The sequence below is a fragment of the Arvicola amphibius genome, chromosome 1 (assembly GCF_903992535.2).
Source record: "Arvicola amphibius chromosome 1, mArvAmp1.2, whole genome shotgun sequence".
Classification (NCBI taxonomy): domain Eukaryota; kingdom Metazoa; phylum Chordata; class Mammalia; order Rodentia; family Cricetidae; genus Arvicola; species Arvicola amphibius.
Genome location: NC_052047.1, coordinates 175,565,835 through 175,585,158, shown reverse-complemented (window position 1 = coordinate 175,585,158; position 19,324 = coordinate 175,565,835). Strand labels below are relative to the sequence as shown.

The window sequence follows — 19,324 nt, the reverse complement described above, 5'->3', positions numbered from 1 at the left end:
GGAAACTCCAAGATGGGCCAGTGAAATGGCTCCGTGAGAAGAGCCACTTCATCCCAGGACTTCTAACAATACTTCAAGCTCCGTACCCTACAAGGGGACAGGCAAGAAAAGCAACTCCCTAGAGTTGCTCAGCGAGGACAGCTATATCTACACACACACACACACACACACACACACGCACGCACGCACACACACGCACACACACACGCGCACGCACACACGCACGCAAGCACACACGCACATGCACGCACACGTGCACACGCACACACGTGCACGCACACACACACACGCGCACGCACACACGCACGCAAGCACACACGCACATGCACGCACACGTGCACACGCACACACGTGCACGCACACACACACAAACACTACAAGGTGACGTTGATGCTGTTCCATCACCACATTTTGAGTACTAAAGTCCTAGGGCAGAGTTTTCCAACTATGCTTTATGAAAAGTAAGGTTTTGCATATTACCAAGTACTAGAGCCATTAAATATTTAACGATACTTTAGTTTTTAAAAATACTGTTTGGCCCTTTCTCTTGCTTTTTGAGAATTTGCTCTTAAATGTAAGTGACAAACACTTCTGTTTAATAAGATAAATAATAAATGTACAGTATACAAGCTATATATCATGGGCACTGTCAACACAACCTCTTAATTCAGAAGACGATATCAAAATATGGCAGGAAAGACTGCTTGGAAATGAGCACAAGATGTTTGGCACTGTCCTGGATAAGCAGCACTTAGCAGCTGGCATCTCTGCTGGATTGTCAATTGCAGGGGCTGGCAAATTGTCTCCATAGGGCCAGATGGTAAACATTGTAAGCTTTGCAGACCATAGGTTTTCTATCCTAACTACTCAGTTCTGCCAGTGCATCACAAAAGCTACCACAGACAACATGTATATGACTGGGCCTAGGAGGAAGCCTAATAGAACCCCTAGTCTACTATACATCATCAGTTAACAATATGTAGTTTGTCTGAAATTTTCCAGAGTTTTCAGAAACTGTCCTATCTAGGTATAGTGATACAAGCCTATAATTACAGCCTTTGGGAAGCTGAGACAGGACAGGCAGGAGGACGGTGTGTTCCAATCCAGGCTGTTCCGGCTACATAGTGAGATTTTACCTCAAGAAAAGGGAAGGAAAGGAGAGGGGGGAAGAACAGAATGGAGTGGAAAGGGGGCGTGGAAGGTACAGGGATGGGGAAAGAATAAGTTGTACTTCAACAATGACTTTTTTGGTGTCTTCATGGTTATTCACTGTCAAATAATTTTATAAATGGTGATCACTGGACAAGAATCCTAAACTATATATGAAGTGAAAGCACAGGGGACAACTCAGTATATAATCTTCATATTTAACCACACTCTCCTGGGACGCTGGCCTTCCTGTCACAGGATTAGCAACACCATTCATCACATCGCCAAACTGGCACCGAAATTATGTATATAAATTTAAATTCCACATGGAACTTAATCACGCTGAGTCTGTGTCACAAAATACATTTATTTACATAGGTTTATATTTACAATATGCATAGGAAGTATAACCAAAAACTGCAAATGTGCTTTAGAAATAAAAAGTGAAACTCAGCTGAGTATAATGGTGCGTGACTTTAACCTCAGCAGGAGGCCGAGAGGCAGGCGGATCTTTGTGAGCTGGAGGCCAGCCTGGTCTACATAGTGAGTTCAAGGACAGACAGGACTATGTAGAAAGACACTGTCTCAAAATAAATAAATAAAATAAAATTTCAGCTAATTACAGCCCAAAAGCAATCCACGTATTGGTTGGTTATACTACTTTATTATACATACAAACTTGACTATGCTAGCTTAGCCTCATTTTCAGAAACCCAACATGAAAGTTCACATTCATGAAAGCTTAACTTACTAGGGCTATCTAAATTTCTTTGAGCTGTTTATTTTGAAAAACTAGAGATTTTAGTGTGTGAAACACTAAACCAGTTCAGATTTGTTCAAAAATGTTGGTCACCTGTTCTTTTATAAATAATATTTATAAAATAAAAGGCTTTAAATTCTATTGTACTAATTCAGTGTACCTTAACAGAAACATCAAAAGATGCCTCCCAAAATGTCTTTGTTGTAAATCGTATCACACACAGCTTCAAACAGAAAGAATTTCATCTGCAATACAAAGAGCTGCATGAAATAATGGGATCACCATTTCCTCTCAAAGTATGGAGCTAAATGAATTACGCACTTTAAAACGTGTTCTACTCGTTCCCTCACTGCTGAGTGTTGGCTGCTTACACAGAACAGAAGAGGGAGCACATTTTATCAGTGACAACGGAGAAATAACCGTAAACACTACCTTGACCAGGGGGCACAGTTTATAACGCATAATCCAGAAATGCTATGGGAAAAAATATTACAGTGTTTTTCTGGCATTGTTCCTATAATCCCCAGTCAGACCACAAGAAAAACATTAACAGACCCAAAATGTAAGACGTTATACAAACGGCCTTCCTGGCACCCAGAAATGACTGACATCATGAGAAATATAAAAAGTCTGAGAAACTCACAAACCAGAGGCACAAAAGTAACAGCATGACTAGTTACAACAGGGTGTCCTGTATGAGAGCCTGAAATAGAGCAGGAACACATGGAAGTTAATGAGATCCTAACACGGCAGTGCTGGGCTCTTCAATATCTCAGATGGACTCAGCAGTGCAAGATGTTACAAGAGGAGAAACTGAGTAAGGGTTAAAGAGGAACTATGTTTTCAACCTATATGAAAATTGAAAAGTAACTTTTAAATTTTAGTTCTCATTTAATTATGCTTTAAATGTTTTAACAAAGAGATACCTACATTTTTTTTCACAAAATATTACAATCAAGTGGGTACACTTAGATGTAAAGTGAGAAAAAGAATGTATTAATATGCACTAGACGCTATAAGCCTTCACTTGGTATTGCCAGTTTTTGTAATTTTACCTGTTCTAATCTTATGATCTGCTTGTGTGTATGTATGTGTACAAGCGTGTGCACACATGCACACACATGCAATGTAGTATCTTTTTCCAGCTTTATAAGGTAAATTCATACAACTCAAGTTGATAATTCTTTCCAACTGCATACAGAATATACAATAACCAGGATAGAGAACACATCTTCCTATTTTCTTCATGTCTGTCAATCCTATTTCCAATGCTCACCCGCCAGACCAACCAGAGGTTCTCAACCTGTGGGTCGTGACCCCTTTTGGGGTCGAACCACCCTTGCACAAAGGGGTTGCCTAAGACTACTGGAAAATAGACATTTACATTATGACTCACAACAGTATCAAAATTACAATTATGAAGTAGCAACAAAAATAACTTTATGGTTGGGGTTACCACAGCATGAGAAACTTACATACATGAGAGACATACATGGATCTAATCTATATGGGAAGTAGAAAAAGACAAGATCTCCTGAGTAAATTGGGAGCATGGGGATCATGGAAGAGGATAGAAAGGGAGCAGGGAGGAAGGGGAAAAAACAACTAAAAATTATCATTTTAATGTAAAGTTTCCAATGAAATTAAAAACAAAACTGACAAGAAAAAAAAAAGTTATTTTCCTTTCCCAGCAGGTATTAACTGAAATAGCTTCTTGGTTAAGGTGGAACTTTATGTCCACCTCCCTTCTTAGTGTTGGGACCGTGTCTGGTTTGAATCTATGCGGTCTCGTGTGTGCCTCAGTCTGCCAGTCCTGCTGTGCCCGAAAGCCTCTCCATCTCTGTGGAGCCACTCATCTCTCACACGTGGATCCCTGAGCCTTGACGAGAGGGATTTCATAAGGACATCCATTTAAGGCTGACAGTTCTAAAATTTCTCACTGCGCATTGTCCAGTTATGGATGTCTTAATTACAATCTACTGCAAGAAAAAAATCTCTGCCGGGCGGTGGTGGCGCACGCCTTTAATCCCAGCACTCGGGAGGCAGCTGCAGGTGGATCTCTGTGAGTTCGAGGCCAGCCTGGTCTACAAGAGCTAGTTCCAGGACAGGCTCTAAAAAAGCTGCAGAGAAACCCTGTCTCGAAAAACCAAAAAAAAAAAAAAAATCTCTGCCTATGTGTGACTACACATGATGTTTTAAGTTTAGTTCATATTAGACTTCAGCAATGAGGCTTTTTTTTTTAATCACTTTGTTCTTGAATCTAAGAATATCCTTTCCCAGGATTAGTTTTTTGGTCCTCTGTATGTCCTGGTATTCTAAATTTCCTTATGTAAGTCCACAAGTTTATATCAAATAGCACTCACAATATGCTCCCACCCCCAGGTACCCTCTCTCTATCCTGCTTGTGGATCAGGATTAAGTTCCACTGCTCCAGCGCCATGCCTGCCTGCTGCCACACTCCCAGCCTGCGAGTCCATCTCTGAACCCTAGCTCATCTACCCTATACTTTAGTTCTACCTTGGGCACCTTTCCTAATGCTGATGGCAGCATTCTTAGCAAGCAGCACTGCTCAGCCTGAAATTAAAGGGGAATGCTGCTTTTCTTTGCTTCAGAATGTTATTTTCCTGAATCAAAAAGTATACTCAGGTTTCTTTCTGGCACTGAGTGGCTGCTATGGGCTCCTCCAGTGTCCACTTCCCCTGCTATGCCTTCACTCCACGTGTAGTAGAGGTCTCAATTGTGGGTCACACCCTGGACCTGGGATGGGGGGACCGGACAGGGACACTAACAGGCTCCTATCTATCCAGTCTCACACCTCCGACAGATGGGAGCCTGCTCCTACTCCTGGACTGCTCTACCACTCAGAACTATCCCTATGCAGGGCTTCAGTGAGGCCCTGAAGCAATGCAAATACAACATGGGCAGAGCCCCCTGCCCTGACTGGGAGTAAAAAGAGGACTTAATACCCACAGACTAATATGACATAAACATCCAATTAGAGAGATTACTTTAGAGCAGTGTGTGTGTGTGTGTGTGAAAGTCACTACCTGAGCTCAATCCCCAGGACCCACAGGGCAGGAGAGAATCAACTTCTATTGCGATCCCTGCTAGTTGCCTCTGACCTTTATATGTATTCTGTGGCAAGCACACAAACAAGCACACACACAATAAAGAAAAAATTTAAAAGCCTTATAAAGTATACAAGTATATTGTTGATGTATTTATTGTATTAAATCATATATAAAACAGCAACCTATACAGAGGCATTTAACACATAATATACACAATTAACTTTTAAAATTTACAATGATTGTGAATATAAAATTGACATTGAAACAGTCTCCCAAAGCGATTTATTTGGCTGTTCTTGTTCGAAGTCGTCGTTTGAGAATCTGATGATCACTTTCTTTTACTTTCTGTTCCATTAAAATCTGAAATTAAGTTTTTCAAATGTAAGTAAAAATAATTTCCTTATGAGTAATATGCTTATGTGCTTAATCACTGACTATAATATGTACATTAGGATTTCATTTTTCATTTTCTAAACAAATACATGTAAAATAATACAGATTTTTTAAGAGATTCATTCATTCAACATTACCTAATTCAAGAATTAAAACCTATAGTCTACTGAATTAAATCCAGATCTAAGCTTGAAATAATTACCAAAATATTTGTACACAAAATGCTTCAAAACAATTTTAGGAGATCACCATTCACAGCAACAAGGGTCTAACATGAGAGGGAAGCACACTATGCTCTAACTCAGCAGAGACACAGGTACCTGTAGACACAGGGATCTTTCTTCAGCCAAGAGGAGTAACCATACACTGCTCAGATGGTGACATGTAACTAATGGAACAGTACATGAAACAGCATGTTCTAACTGACCTGAATTTGTTCCAGCTGCCTTATGATATCAGCCTTAGGTTAGTTAACTACTATTGTAAAAACCAGTCTCTCTTCTCTTGGCCACTGCTGTTAACATCTTTTAATTCTGTTTCTACTTATACTTTCATCCACTGAGAAAATGAGAACAATCAGAGTGACAACAACCTCCTTTTCTTAAAAAAGCCTCAAGGGTGGTGGTGGCGCACACCTTTAATCCCAGCATTTGGGAGGCAGTGGCAGACGAATCTCTTGTGAGTTCAAGGCCAGCCTGGTCTACAAGAGCTAGTTCCAGGACATGCTCCAAAGCTACAGAGAAACCCTGTTGGGGGGGGGATGTTAAATGAAGCCAAGATGTGTGCACACATACCAATGATCCCAGCCAGGCATGTGAGCACACATCAATGAGCCCATCAACAGGGAGGTTGAGGCAAAAGGAATACTAAAAGTTTGAGGTCATCCTGGACTGCATAGTAAGAACGTTTCTCAAAAGTACAAGGACTAGAGAGCCAGCTCAGTGGTTAAAAACATGAGCTGCGCTCACTACCCTCCAGCTTCAGGGGTTCCAGTATTCTCTTCTGGCACCCAAGGGTAGTGCACACATGATCCATATCCATACATGCATATAGACAAAATACTCATACACATTAAATATAAATAAATCTTAAGAAGAAAACAAAAACCTGGAAGGCTTATAGAGAAAAGGGTGAGAGAAAATGGTGAAATATCAATTTTGTATTTCTAATAAGATACATGGGCTCAGATTTATACAACTCTTGTAATAATGATAATACAAGGAAGAAAGCTTAGAAGTAAATAAATTATTAATTGTGGTAGATCTATTGATGGAAATATATTATTCTGTTGAAACTTCAAATGACACTACATGATACGCGTGTGTGCGTGTGCACATGCGTGTGTACACATATTATCGTGGTATTTATATTTAATTACTATAAGGCTAATATAAACCTAAGACCAAAAGTATAGCATCTGTCTTAAGAGAGTTACAGAAAGAAATTAAAATCATGTGTTGAATGGCACAACTGTATCTGATAGGAATAGCAAAAGTCACAAAGCCATCACACCTGCTTCACAAAGAGAGAGCAAAGCTGAGCCACATAATTGATGGAGGAGAGTTATCTGTCTATGTTTCTTTCATTGGTTAATTAATAAAGAAAACTGCCTTGGCCCTTTAAGAACAGAAAATTAGGTAGGTGGAGTAGACAGAACAGAATTGTGGGAACAAGGAAGTAGAGTGGGGGAGACGCTTCAGGCAGGCTCGATAGGCAGTCTCCATGCTGCTCCTCTCCGAGATGGACGCAGGTTAAGATCTCTCCTGGTAAGCCACACCTCGTGGTGCTACCCAGACTACTAAATATGGGTTAAAGCAAGATGTGAGAATTAGCCAATAAGAGGCTACAGATAATGGGCCAGGCAGTATTTAAAAGAATACAGTTTCCGTGTAATTATTTTGGATAAAGCTAGCCGGCGGCTGTGACCTGGGTGGCGGGACGCAGCCCCGCCGTTTCACACTACAGTTTGGCGCTCCAACGTGGTGACCAAATCCACGTAAAAACCTGAAAAAGCTTTAAATAAAGGAGAGAGAGAGAGTTTAACACAGCTTTTTGCTATTTGCTAGGACGTGCCATAGAGAGATTTCCTGTTTCGGCCATAGCGGCAGAGAAAAAGCTGAGTCATTTTAAAACGCAGCTTCCTTGTGCTGTGCGAACTCTGGCTTTAAAGCATTTCAATGGCTTTTATAGGACTGGATATTTGTGTTCCCGCGTGGGATCGGAAGGAGAGTGCACTGAGACCGGTCCAAAGGCTCAGAGATCCCTGCCTGCACCTGGGCAGATGGCGGAATCAGGCTTAGGCAGGTGGAAGAGCATGCCACAATACAGAGAGATGTTTTCAGACTGCGCAGTGCTCTGCATGTCAGATTTGGCTGTAACTTGGATGAAAAGAGTTTTTGTGCTGCACGCTCAGTCTCAGAGTTAAAGTGCTGAGTGCGGCTCCTACCTGGCGGCCCCAGAGCTAGTAGAAAATGGTACATCCTCCATTTTGAAATTGGAGAGAGGTGGAGCCAACATCCAGAGCAGCCCGCAGCTCTGCAGCTCAGAGCTGCAACCGATTCAGAGTCACAAGCGGCTCAGCTATGTTGGACTGGGCGTGGCAAGCCTGCAGTACCTGTTTTTGACCTAGGAATGTGACAGCTTAGATTCTTAAGTGTGTAGCGATTTAAAAGCACAAAACAAAAGTGCTCCTGGATAGTAAAAAAATTAGAGATTCACAATAGGAAAGATTCAGACATAGAAGGCCTTTAACTGGGTCACAATGTTGGATAAATGTACGTAGGCTTGAGAGCGAAAGAGAAGAAAAAATATAGAATATAAAGTTAATGCCTTTAAAAAAAAGTAAAGCCTTTAAAGAGACAGAATAAAGTAAGTGATAGAGTAAAAATAAGCCACGTAAAAATGGAAAATTCACAGAGAGTCTGGATTATGTATTTTATTGTGTTTTCTTTGAAATTTTTGACTGTAAAGGAGCTAAATACAGAGAGACATTTCATTATATGGGCTGCCAGGCTAGACCAGAATGGACATCTTAACGGTATGACTTCAGGATTTGGATCTAAGAACATGATGCTTTGGAAAAGAGTTTCTTCTTTTGTTTTCACAGAGGACGAGACTCTGTGGATTGCTTCTATCCCAATATGGTATGATAAACCACGCCCTCCTGAAAGGTTGCTGTGAACACCCTCAAAAAATTACTTCGCTCAACTGCCGACTGGGATGAACCTAGCAGACAGGTTATACCATGAAAGACCTAAATAACAGCGCCCCCATTCAGCAGGAAGCAGTTTGGAGAGAAATAACTGCGCCCATTTTCCCAAATATTGCTCATAAATGTTCTTTTACATTTAAAGGGGGAGATGATATAGATATGAATTTGCATTGGTATGGATTTTAAGGTCAATTTTGTTATATGTATATGTATTTCTGATCTTGATTAAGCTATTGTGATTGTAGTTCATTTTAAAAACTGTAATGTATAATTAGGAAATATAGGTTGTTAATGGATAATCATTGATAATAGTTAAGCTTGTAGTCATGTTATTAGATTTTCTAGATATGTAGAGATATATTTCAGTTAGATAGATATTCTTCACATCTTTCAAAGACTGCAGAATATGGCATTTAATGTTTTAATAACTTAGGGTTTTTCATGACAATGAGACACGTCTGCTCCTGGCAGCACCATTCTACTTCAAGAGGAAGATGGGCATCGAAGAGGCTACTTATGGAGTTTGTTAGCCATTTGGGCAAGAAACTGCTCTTGGCTGGACTGTTCCATAAACTGGACACAAAGAACCCGCAGAGAGAGGACTGCTGAACTTGCCTAAAGGTGAGATGGTCTTTCAGGATTCCTGATTCATGAAAGAGTCTGCGAGACGTTCTGCAGGACACAGCAGAAAGTGACTGAACTGTCTTTGGAATTTTTCTGCTTCATGGAAATGTCTGCTGGATACTGTGGGCCTGAAGCCCGAAGATGGATGCCCCAACGGTACAGAGGAACTTTGGGTGACTGTCCAAGCAGCGAGTTGTCTCTGTCATTTCTAGAGTTTTATAAGTTACTTATTTCTTATTTACTTAGGTAGCATTAAATCCTTCTGGAGTCTTTGATGGAGTTGAAGAATAAATAGATAGTTATAGCTTTCCTTAGTTATGATAAAAGATAAAATAGATTTAAATATTGTAACTGTAATACTTGCTTGATAACTGTTTTGTTATATGTAATTTTGCTATGTTAAAGTTGAAGCCTTTCTTTTTTGTTTAAACAGAAAAAGGGGAAATGATGGAGGAGAGTTATCTGTCTATGTTTCTTTCATTGGTTAATTAATAAAGAAAACTGCCTTGGCCCTTTAAGAACAGAAAATTAGGTAGGTGGAGTAGACAGAACAGAATTGTGGGAACAAGGAAGTAGAGTGGGGGAGACGCTTCAGGCAGGCTCGATAGGCAGTCTCCATGCTGCTCCTCTCCGAGATGGACGCAGGTTAAGATCTCTCCTGGTAAGCCACACCTCGTGGTGCTACCCAGACTACTAAATATGGGTTAAAGCAAGATGTGAGAATTAGCCAATAAGAGGCTACAGATAATGGGCCAGGCAGTATTTAAAAGAATACAGTTTCCGTGTAATTATTTCGGGTGTAAAGCTAGCCAGCGGCGGGTGGCAGGACGCAGCCCCGCCGCTTCCCACTACACATAATGTCCAGCGTGTTTTGGTTTTGACCTCCACCTGTTGCATACTTAGGGGACTTTTAATATTTCTACAATTTGGGGATATTGGATTGATGGAAAATTTCCTATGAATCATTTATGCCTTCTCCCAGTAGTACTGCTTCTAAGCTTCTCCCTCCCATTTTTAGGGAGATATCCTTCTATACTTGAAGGTCTTCCTTACACCCTGGAGGTTGTGACGCACATAGAGAAGCCAGAGGTCTCTTTACAACACTCCGAGATATTCTTGAAACATCTGTCCCTGTACTTACTCAGGAACAAGATAATCAAAACAAAGTAAACTTTAAAAGGTCATGAAGGGTTGGCCACAGATCAGATTGCAAGCTTCTTCCTACTATATATCCAGGCCATTATGTGGCATATAGAGCAACAAAATTAGATAGCTGCAGTTACCTTGTCCTACACAGAGACTTATACTGATGAGTAAAGAATGAGAATCAAGAATTCCCTTTCTTAGAAAAGTTAGCACATGCAGAGCCATTGTGATGTCACATGAACATAGAATGACAGGATTACATATATAAACAAATTCTATAAATATATGAAGTGCAAACACTGTATTGCACAAGAATTTAAAAACTCCAGCAATTTTGGGCAATCTGGCACTGCTTGGGACATTGTAATCTGCCTGGGCTGACTTGGAGATTTGTTCTGGTCAGGCATCCTTGTAGTCGCAAAAGCTACTAGCCTGAGAACAAGTTGTCATATACCTCCAGATTCTTGAAACTTGAGTTATGGGGTTAATGCATAAAAATGGTTATAAAAGATAATTGTTTATCAATGATAATTAAACTTGAAGGAAAATTATTGTGAAAGATAACTCTATTCTGTCACAGTTTATCAATAATGACTAAAAGATATGCAAGAGGAAGTAAAACACGTGTCCCAAAATAAAAATGATATTATCTATGTTTTGGAACAACATGAATCTATCCCTGCTTACTGAATTCTGTCTAACTAAACACTCTGGCTGCTGGTCAGGCAGGCAGCAGGATTCTCCAGACACCCTGCCCGACTCACTTCTTCCCTCACCACCACCTTCAGCTGCTGCGGCTGCCCAGCAGCTGGAGAGACAGCTCAGAGGTCAAGAGCACTGCTGCTCTTTCACAGGACCTGGGTTCGACTCCCAGCGCCCACATGGCAGCTCACAAACACCTGTCACTCCAGTTTCACAGCTTCCATAGGTACCAGGCATGCATGTGGTGCATAAATGTAATCAAAACACCCATACATGTTAAAAATAAAATGATTTTAAGAAATTAAAATCATAAAATTCAAAGTTACAAATACTTTAGAATTAAAAAGAAAATGTTTTATACTGGTGAAAACTAAATACTAGCTTACCACTTGTCCAGATATGTTGATGGGAGATGAAATTTCATGTCTGTATAATTTCCGTTTGCCTTTTTTTGGCTGAGACACATTTTCTTTGCTCACCTCCACAGTTGGGGACTTCGGAGAACTCAGTGTTCCAATTATCTTTTTTGCTGTGAGTAAAAATGTTAATTCTTGTGTTAATTCTCTAACTGCAAAGGTTTGAAATTCTTACTGAAGAAAAATAGAACTCAAGAAGAAAAACAGTGTACTATACAATGCTGACAGGGCATGAATAAATAATTGATTAAAAATTCAATTAACATTTAACATGAAGAGGGGAGAAAAACAAGTAAGTAACAGTGAGACCCTGGCATCTTTAATGGCCTGGAGGTCTCCCCACTGCCAGGCCCATCTGTGGTAAGCCTGCATTAAAAGCCAGGTGGCAAAGCCAGACCTGACACATCCAACTTAGAGTCCTGCACCTGGGAGAAAGAGGCAGGAAGAGCTCGAGTTTCAGACTAGCCTGTGCTGTATTAGGAAAACTGTCTCAAAAACTCAAAACACTAAATAAACCAAATAAATGAATAAAATAAAGTGGCAGATTTACTTTGATACTCATATATCAAGATGCTCATACGACATAACGACAAACCTTTTACATATGCATCTGTGCATGTGCCTTGTGCGCACACACACATATGCACGCACACATACACACACAAGATTGTTAACAGTAGATAGATCCGAAGAAATAGAGACTGGACATTTTTAAATTTCCTGCTGAGACATTAAAGGCACTCAATCAAGAAAGTTTGACAACCTGCAGTTAGCCTTGACAAAGCACTCTCTGTTTCAATTCAACTATGATTTTAGCCTTTCCTTTCCCATCTCCCCCACTTCTGGTCCCTAATTTATCTTATTGCTGTCACTCAGATAATCCAACAAAACCTCTCCACACACTCTCCTCTACCTAGAATTACATGTATATTTTATACTGCTCTCTATTCTACCAGCATTAAAACTATTCCCTCTAATGAATACACACACACGCATGTATACAGAAATATATAATACATATTTCAATAAAGACATTATACAACATGTCCACTTTATAGGTCACTTTTACTCCATGGGTCTCTGCATGAGTTCCTGCCCTAACATCCTCCAATGATGGGCTGTGATATCAAATTATAAGTCAATAAACCCTTTCCTCTAAGTTGGTATGATATATATGTGGATAGTTAATATTTACAGGTATTTAAGAAAAAACAAAATCATCACAAGAATACACAACACTAACAGTGATTACTTCCATAGGGTCAAAGAGTACAACTCTATATTTCTATACCCACATCCCACTTCCTTCCTAAAGTTTCCCAGAATTCTTCATTATTATGATAGGTTTTCTCTCTCCTTCAATAGTATCCAACCACTTTATTTTACCTCTGCCATATTAAACAGCTTGCTCTATCTGAATAATTACTTAAATGGTGAGCCTTTCTACTCCAATACATAGTGAACACGTAGGAACATCATCTTTTCATCTGACTTTTCCCACAGTATCTAGGATAAGACAATGGCTGCCTGCTATCTAGGCATTAGACTAGAGCATATACAACTAGGCAATAGAAAGCACTCTACGTGCATTAAAAAGGCCATTTAACTTTTCCACAAACCTTTGGATTGAAGAATTGTTGGCGAATGTTGCAAGAAGTCTCCAAATTTCTGTAGTGTTCCCTCTCTTTTTTTAGAGGTCATATCTGCACTAACTGCAGGTGCCTGGCTCCGTAAAGCATATGTTTTCTTAGATGATGGACATAAGGAAACCTAAGAAAAAACACTTTCTGTCACTAATCATAAAAAACGTTACATGGAATCATCTATGGCCACAGTTAAATAAAGAAACTTGGGATTAAGTTTGTGTGTTAAGATCAAAGGGCTAAGCAACAGCATAGTGAGTCTGATGCTAGAGCAAGCAGAAGTGACACAGGAAGAAATGCCCACAAGAGGGCAAATGCTAAAGGTGTATCCAAATGTGAATTCCATGTGTATGAATGGAAGATGAATTGAGCTGTAATTGGACACAACTAAATTTTGGAAAACTACTATTATATCTTACCTCTATACACCCATTTTATCAAGTAAACTACAGAAACGTTAACTGGAGCAAGGACAAACCTTTTGATCCTTTTTCAAAGAAGAATTTCTATGTTCTGAAGCAGAGAACTGCACATTATTTCTGGGTGTAGAATTCTTCTTATTTTCACATTTCACCAAGTCCTAGAAGTAAATTTTTGCACTGTTTACTTTCTTGATAATGATTTCTTTAGACTCCAAAAGATTTGTCTATAAATGCTACATTACTAATTAGGATAGTTTTTCTTAAACAGAGGGAGTTTGAGATCAAAAATTAATACCAATGTTAGAAGATGCAGCATAGAAAGTTAAAGAGTAACCATGGGAAGCAAAAAAAGATGGTAAGCTGGACCATGTTATTTGGAAAGCTCAGTAAAGAGCTTCTGGGAGTATTTACTGAACAGAATACAGCACTTGTACAGCACTGCTGAACAGATTTTCCCAAGTGCCAAAGGGCAGATTTATTATAACAATGAAGATGTAACAAAATCAGATAAAATTTCACATTTCAACATTATAAAACTACAACAATCAGAAAATCTTTTTTGAGATACACATGAAGAATATATACCAGGGAAATAAACTGTATTTCAGCTTTTCCTTCTGAATGCTAGGGAAAATAATGTATCAAGAAAAAAAAAATCAACGTAGCTCAGAAGATGATGACATTCAAATATTTTAATCATATTCAAAATATGTCTATAAAATAAATAAGCACACAGATGTCTTCAGAAAGCTAACCACTAAGACTCAAGGCACTCCTAGTATCACAGAGAAGCTATGCTCACTAATACCCACTCGGGGAACATATTGCCTGACAGCCAGGAATGGGAAATACTAATTTTGATCTTCTAGCAGCGTGAAAACACACTACTCTTTATTTTTTTTTTCCCCCGAGACAGGGTTTCCCTGTAGTTTCTAGAGCCTGTCCTGTAGACCAGGCTGGCCTCGAACTCAGAGATCCGCCTGCCTCTGCCTCCCGAGTGCTGGGATTAAAGGCGTGCACCACCACCGCCCGGCAAACACACTACTCTTTAAAGAAGTACAGGAAAGTTGAAGAAATTTTTTTGGTCAAACATTTTAAGCTTAAAACAAGTAACTTTAAGGTAAATACTACCATCTATTATGCGCCTCTCACAGAAAGAAAGAAAGCACTCATATGCTACTTTGAGCGAACTGAAGATCAGAGGGCTAAGTGAATCACCACACCAATGTGGCTAACTAAGGTGCAATACCAAGTCTGGCAGCTCTACCACCAACGAGCTGCACTAACAAGTTATAAAACCTTTACCATCACTACATGAAGATCCAAATCCTAATACTGGCTGATGGAAAAAGAATTTATTTTCCAAAACTTCCCATGATCATAGACTTAAAATTTAGTTAATGGCAAAGACACTGATCAAGCTAGTCTGTCATTTTAATTTCTCTAATTTCTTTATCGAACATTTCCTATCCCACGGGGGGTAACCTAACTAGTATGGTATAAACCAGTATACTAAAGTGTCTGGTAAAATTCACATTATCTGATACAGATGAAATGGAGTAAGGAACAAACTAGTAAGCACAGCTTTCTGAGGACTATGAAGCTCTTGCATCATTCCTAATGGATCCTGATGATGGGTCTCTAGAATGAGCAGCAGACTTAACTTTAACAACAACTGAGCCTAATAACAATATTTACTTGCTAAGTTCAGCCATCAGGTAACTATACCTCCTCCATTTCATGACTTTTCCTCTTCCGTGCCTTGGGAATCTTAACTGTGACTGGTGTAGCACAGCCAGGGTGCTTTACTGCCATTCTGTTTGGCTGCAAAGGTGTAAACTGAATCTCCAATTCAGGTTTTGGAAATCGAGTGCTTTGCACATTTTCTGTTGACACTTCACAAGAGTCGAGAACTACAGATCCACCCTACCAAAAAGAAAAAAAAATGGAAGGGTCATTTATTTTTGTAACATGGATTTATATATGACAAAGAATTAATTTTCTCAAATTAACTGAATGTTATTCAAGACAATGACTTGAGAAAGTAAAGGACCATGCATTACCCAAATTTTTATGATCCTAAGAGCTTTATATTTAAAGGATTATTGGATCTCATTACAAAACCTGCCAAGTCAGAAACCCCCGAGGAAGAATTTCAAACAAGCACTCAAATTACAACAGACTTAACTCTAGCAACAAATTCTTTTTGACTTTTTCCATTTAAGAAAGGAGTCTTTTATTCTCCTTCTCTTTGATGATTCCCATGGCTACTAGACATGACAGGGGAACATGAGGGGAACATGCACCTTCACTTGCATCCTGCTCCCTTGCCCACTTGGGAAGTTTTCAGGATACTTTTCCTATTGAAAATGTCCCAAATCCAAACCCAACCACTATACTATGAGCTCAGGCTATAAACAGAGGTCACACATACATCTTTTCAGTTATCACTATGCAAAATGAGTCAATTGGGCTTTCAACCTCACTGACAGATTTCACACAAACAGTAAAACTACACCAAAAAGAAAGCCAAATTTGACTTCTGCAAAACCATGAAAAAGACAATAACTGCTACAATTATCAATAGGAAACTAAAACCAAGAGATTTTAGGACAAGTATATAAATTTATAGAGAAAGTAATGTTCCATTCATAGTAACTGTGAAGGCCTATTCTACCTTGATTGGAGGTCAGAGTCTAAGCTTATTTTTGTTCGTTCCAAGTTGACAACAGGTACTTCTACACACCCTGACCTAGGGTGTGGTTACTTGGTGTTTGGAACATTAAGATGGCCCAGAGGGGGATCCTCTTCTCCTTGACCAAAGGTCAGAGAATTCCAGCCTATTCCTGCTCCTTTTAAGATAGGAGGTTAGAGGCCGGGCGGTGGTGGCGCACGCCTTTAATCCCAGCACTCGGGAGGCAGAGGCAGGCGGATCTCTGAGTTCGAGGCCAGCCTGGTCTACAAGAGCTAGCTCCAGGACAGGCTCTAGAAAGTACAGGGAAACCCTGTCTCGAAAAACCAAAAAAAAAAAAAAAAAAAAAAAGTTAGAAAATGGGAGTGGCTGCCTACAGGATACTTGGTCTAAGGTGTGTTTGCTGCATATCCTGCCCAAAACATCTGCTGAGGAGAGAAAGCCTAAAATGGCCCTTTCCTATAGCCATACTGATGAATATCTTGCATATCACCATAGAAGCTTCATCTGGCAATGGATGGAGATAGAGACAGAGACCCACACTGGAGTGCAGGACTGAGCTCCCAAGCCCAATGAGGAGCTGAAGAAGGGAGAACATGAACAAGGAAGTCAGGACAGCGAGGAGTGCACCCACCCACTGAGACTGCGGGGCTGGTCTAATGGGAGCTCACCAAGGCCAGCTCGACTGGAATGAAATAGCATGGGATCAAAACGGATTCTCTGAACGTGGCGGACAATGAAGGCTGACTGAGAAGCCAAGAACAATGGCACTGGGTTTTGATCCTACCGCATGTACTGGCTTTTTGGGGAGCCTAGTCTGTTTAGATGCACACCTTCCTGGACCCAGATGGAGTGGGTTGGACCTTGGACTTCCGCAGGGCAGGGAACCCTGACTGCTCCTTGGACTGGAAAGGGAGGGGGAGGGGAGTTAAAGGGAAGGGGAAGAAAATGGGAGGTGGGGAGGAGGCGGAAATTTTTAATAATAATAAAAATTTTAAAAAAAAGAAAAAAGAAAGAAAAAAATAAAAAAAAAGTTTTACTCAGGAAACAATGGTATTGAAGCAAGCAAATGTTCTGGTTGTCCTTTGTGTCATGTAAAGCAATTTTTTGCCTTCTCAGTACCCCCTTTGTATTAGGGTATAAAATAAAAGCATATGAAAATTGGAACATGGGTGGATTCAGTATTGAGTATACACTGAGTTGCCCTCTTGGTACTATGCTATGTCTCTGTGTTTCTTTCACATCTCTGCTCATCCTACCTAATGTTTCTAATCCACATGCCCCCATCTGAAACATTATGAGCCCATCGTGGCTGGACCATGACAAAAAGTCACCCCCAAAAATGTGGCTTATGACATGTGACCAGAAAGAGAAGAGCAGAAAGAATGGAAAAGGCTTTTTTTGGGGGGGAGGAGGGGAGGGAGTAAGAACAAAGTATAATGATGTCCATATAGAAATGCTACCACAAAAGCAAACTTTAAAAAAAAAAAAAATGGACACTGTCTATACAGGGCTGAATCGGTGACCCAGCAGTTAAGGTTGCTTGTTCTTTCAGAGGGCTGAGGTTTGATGCCCAGTGCCCACATGGTGCCTCACAGCTGTAACCCCCATTCCAGGGGTCTTCTAACTCTGTGGGCACCAGTCATGCACATGGTACAGAGATACACACACAGACAAAACAACCATAAACATAAAATAAGAAATAATCTAAAAAAAATTGTTGTATGGTCAACTTTAAACTGTTTCACAAACTATTATTTGTATTAGTCACTGAATCAAGACTAGAATACAAAAGAAAACCAGCGTGTAATTTCCCAAGAATTAAAATCTCCCCCATTCTCTATTTACTAAGCTTCATTTTTCCCGCAAGCACAGCATGATACCATGTTCTCTAATCCACCCCCACAATATCCCAGGCAAAACACAATGAACCTTGGGGTTCCTTCTAAGGCTCCCTCATGAGTAACATTACTCTCTAATAGGAACTTGTCTCCAATATTCCTAACTGCTTGCCGATGGCAATTATGTCTCAAAACTCCCAATGCTAAGTAACTGAATTAAATGTGTAAAGAAGAAATTTTGAAATAATTAAACTATTTTAGGTATCATAGAATATTTATGGATTCAGTAATCCAATCTGAGGAATTCTATCTTAAACACAAAACCCTAAACCCAATTTTAAAAAAATGCAGTGAGTTCATGTGGCTATTAGAGAGAGGTTGGTGGTATTGACTACAATGGATACACTTTCAAAAGAAAGCTTTGAAATGAAAACAAACAATGACCTTTATCGTATCTTTTATGAGACAGTCTATTTCTGACCATCAATAACACTCTACAGAGGAATAAAAGCCAGTGAGATGATCTGAGCTCGGTCACCACAGACTACAAAGGTGGAAAAAGAGAATCATCTTCACCAAGTTGTTCTCTGACCCCCAAAATGTGCTGTGTGGCAAGCATACTGACCACCCAAAAAAAGACTTTAAACTAAAAATAATTAAGTAAATAAGATAAACGTAATTTGGGGGTCTAATTTCTCAAGATCCTCTACATTTCCTTCACATAGCTGAGCATATACATAGCTAATTATGTAGCAAGGTACCTGTAAAACTTGATTACATTATACGTGCAAATGCTGATGATTAACAGCAGGTAAAGAGCAAAGAACTGGTGGTATTGTTGATTACCAACCTCTGCTGCATTCCTAGAAATTTCAAAACTTGTTGATTGAAGTTCAGTTTCAACTCCACCAAGATCAAATGAACCATTATGTTCAGGCTTGACATTCGTGGTTTGGTTTTCCTGAAATAAGAAAATCATTTTTAATATGAAAATAAACACATATCACAGAATTTCAAAAATTAAGACTTGCACAGACTAATTACTAGAAATGCAGACTTCAATAAACCACTTTTCATTCCTTCAACATTTTCATCTTTAGACTAGGGAAAGGCTAGACAACTTACCAGCCTTTTGTGAGTCAGACACAGATGAGATCTGAAAGACTAAATCCACTTACCATTCTACTTGTTCTGACTGTCTACCTAAGTTTGAAAGAGTCACTTTTAGCTGGACATAGTCATGAATGGTTATGA

The 19,324-nt window shown here is 39.7% G+C and overlaps 1 protein-coding gene across 2 annotated transcripts in view; it reads right to left on the bottom strand.

Annotated features, from left to right (window-relative positions):
• Positions 1–5,101: 5,101 nt before the first annotated feature.
• Positions 5,102–19,324, bottom strand: part of Kif20b (kinesin family member 20B) — a 57,325-nt gene continuing 43,102 nt past the window's right edge. For both annotated transcript variants that reach the window (XM_038314361.1, XM_038314362.1), the window contains exons 27-32: positions 18,921–19,031; positions 15,266–15,463; positions 13,594–13,695; positions 13,092–13,242; positions 11,443–11,585; positions 5,102–5,340 (exon numbers count right to left, since the gene is read on the bottom strand). In XM_038314361.1, coding sequence (XP_038170289.1) covers positions 5,263–5,340; positions 11,443–11,585; positions 13,092–13,242; positions 13,594–13,695; positions 15,266–15,463; positions 18,921–19,031 — 783 coding nt within the window. In that variant the 3' untranslated portion in view covers positions 5,102–5,262. The remainder of the gene's footprint in view (positions 5,341–11,442; positions 11,586–13,091; positions 13,243–13,593; positions 13,696–15,265; positions 15,464–18,920; positions 19,032–19,324) is intronic.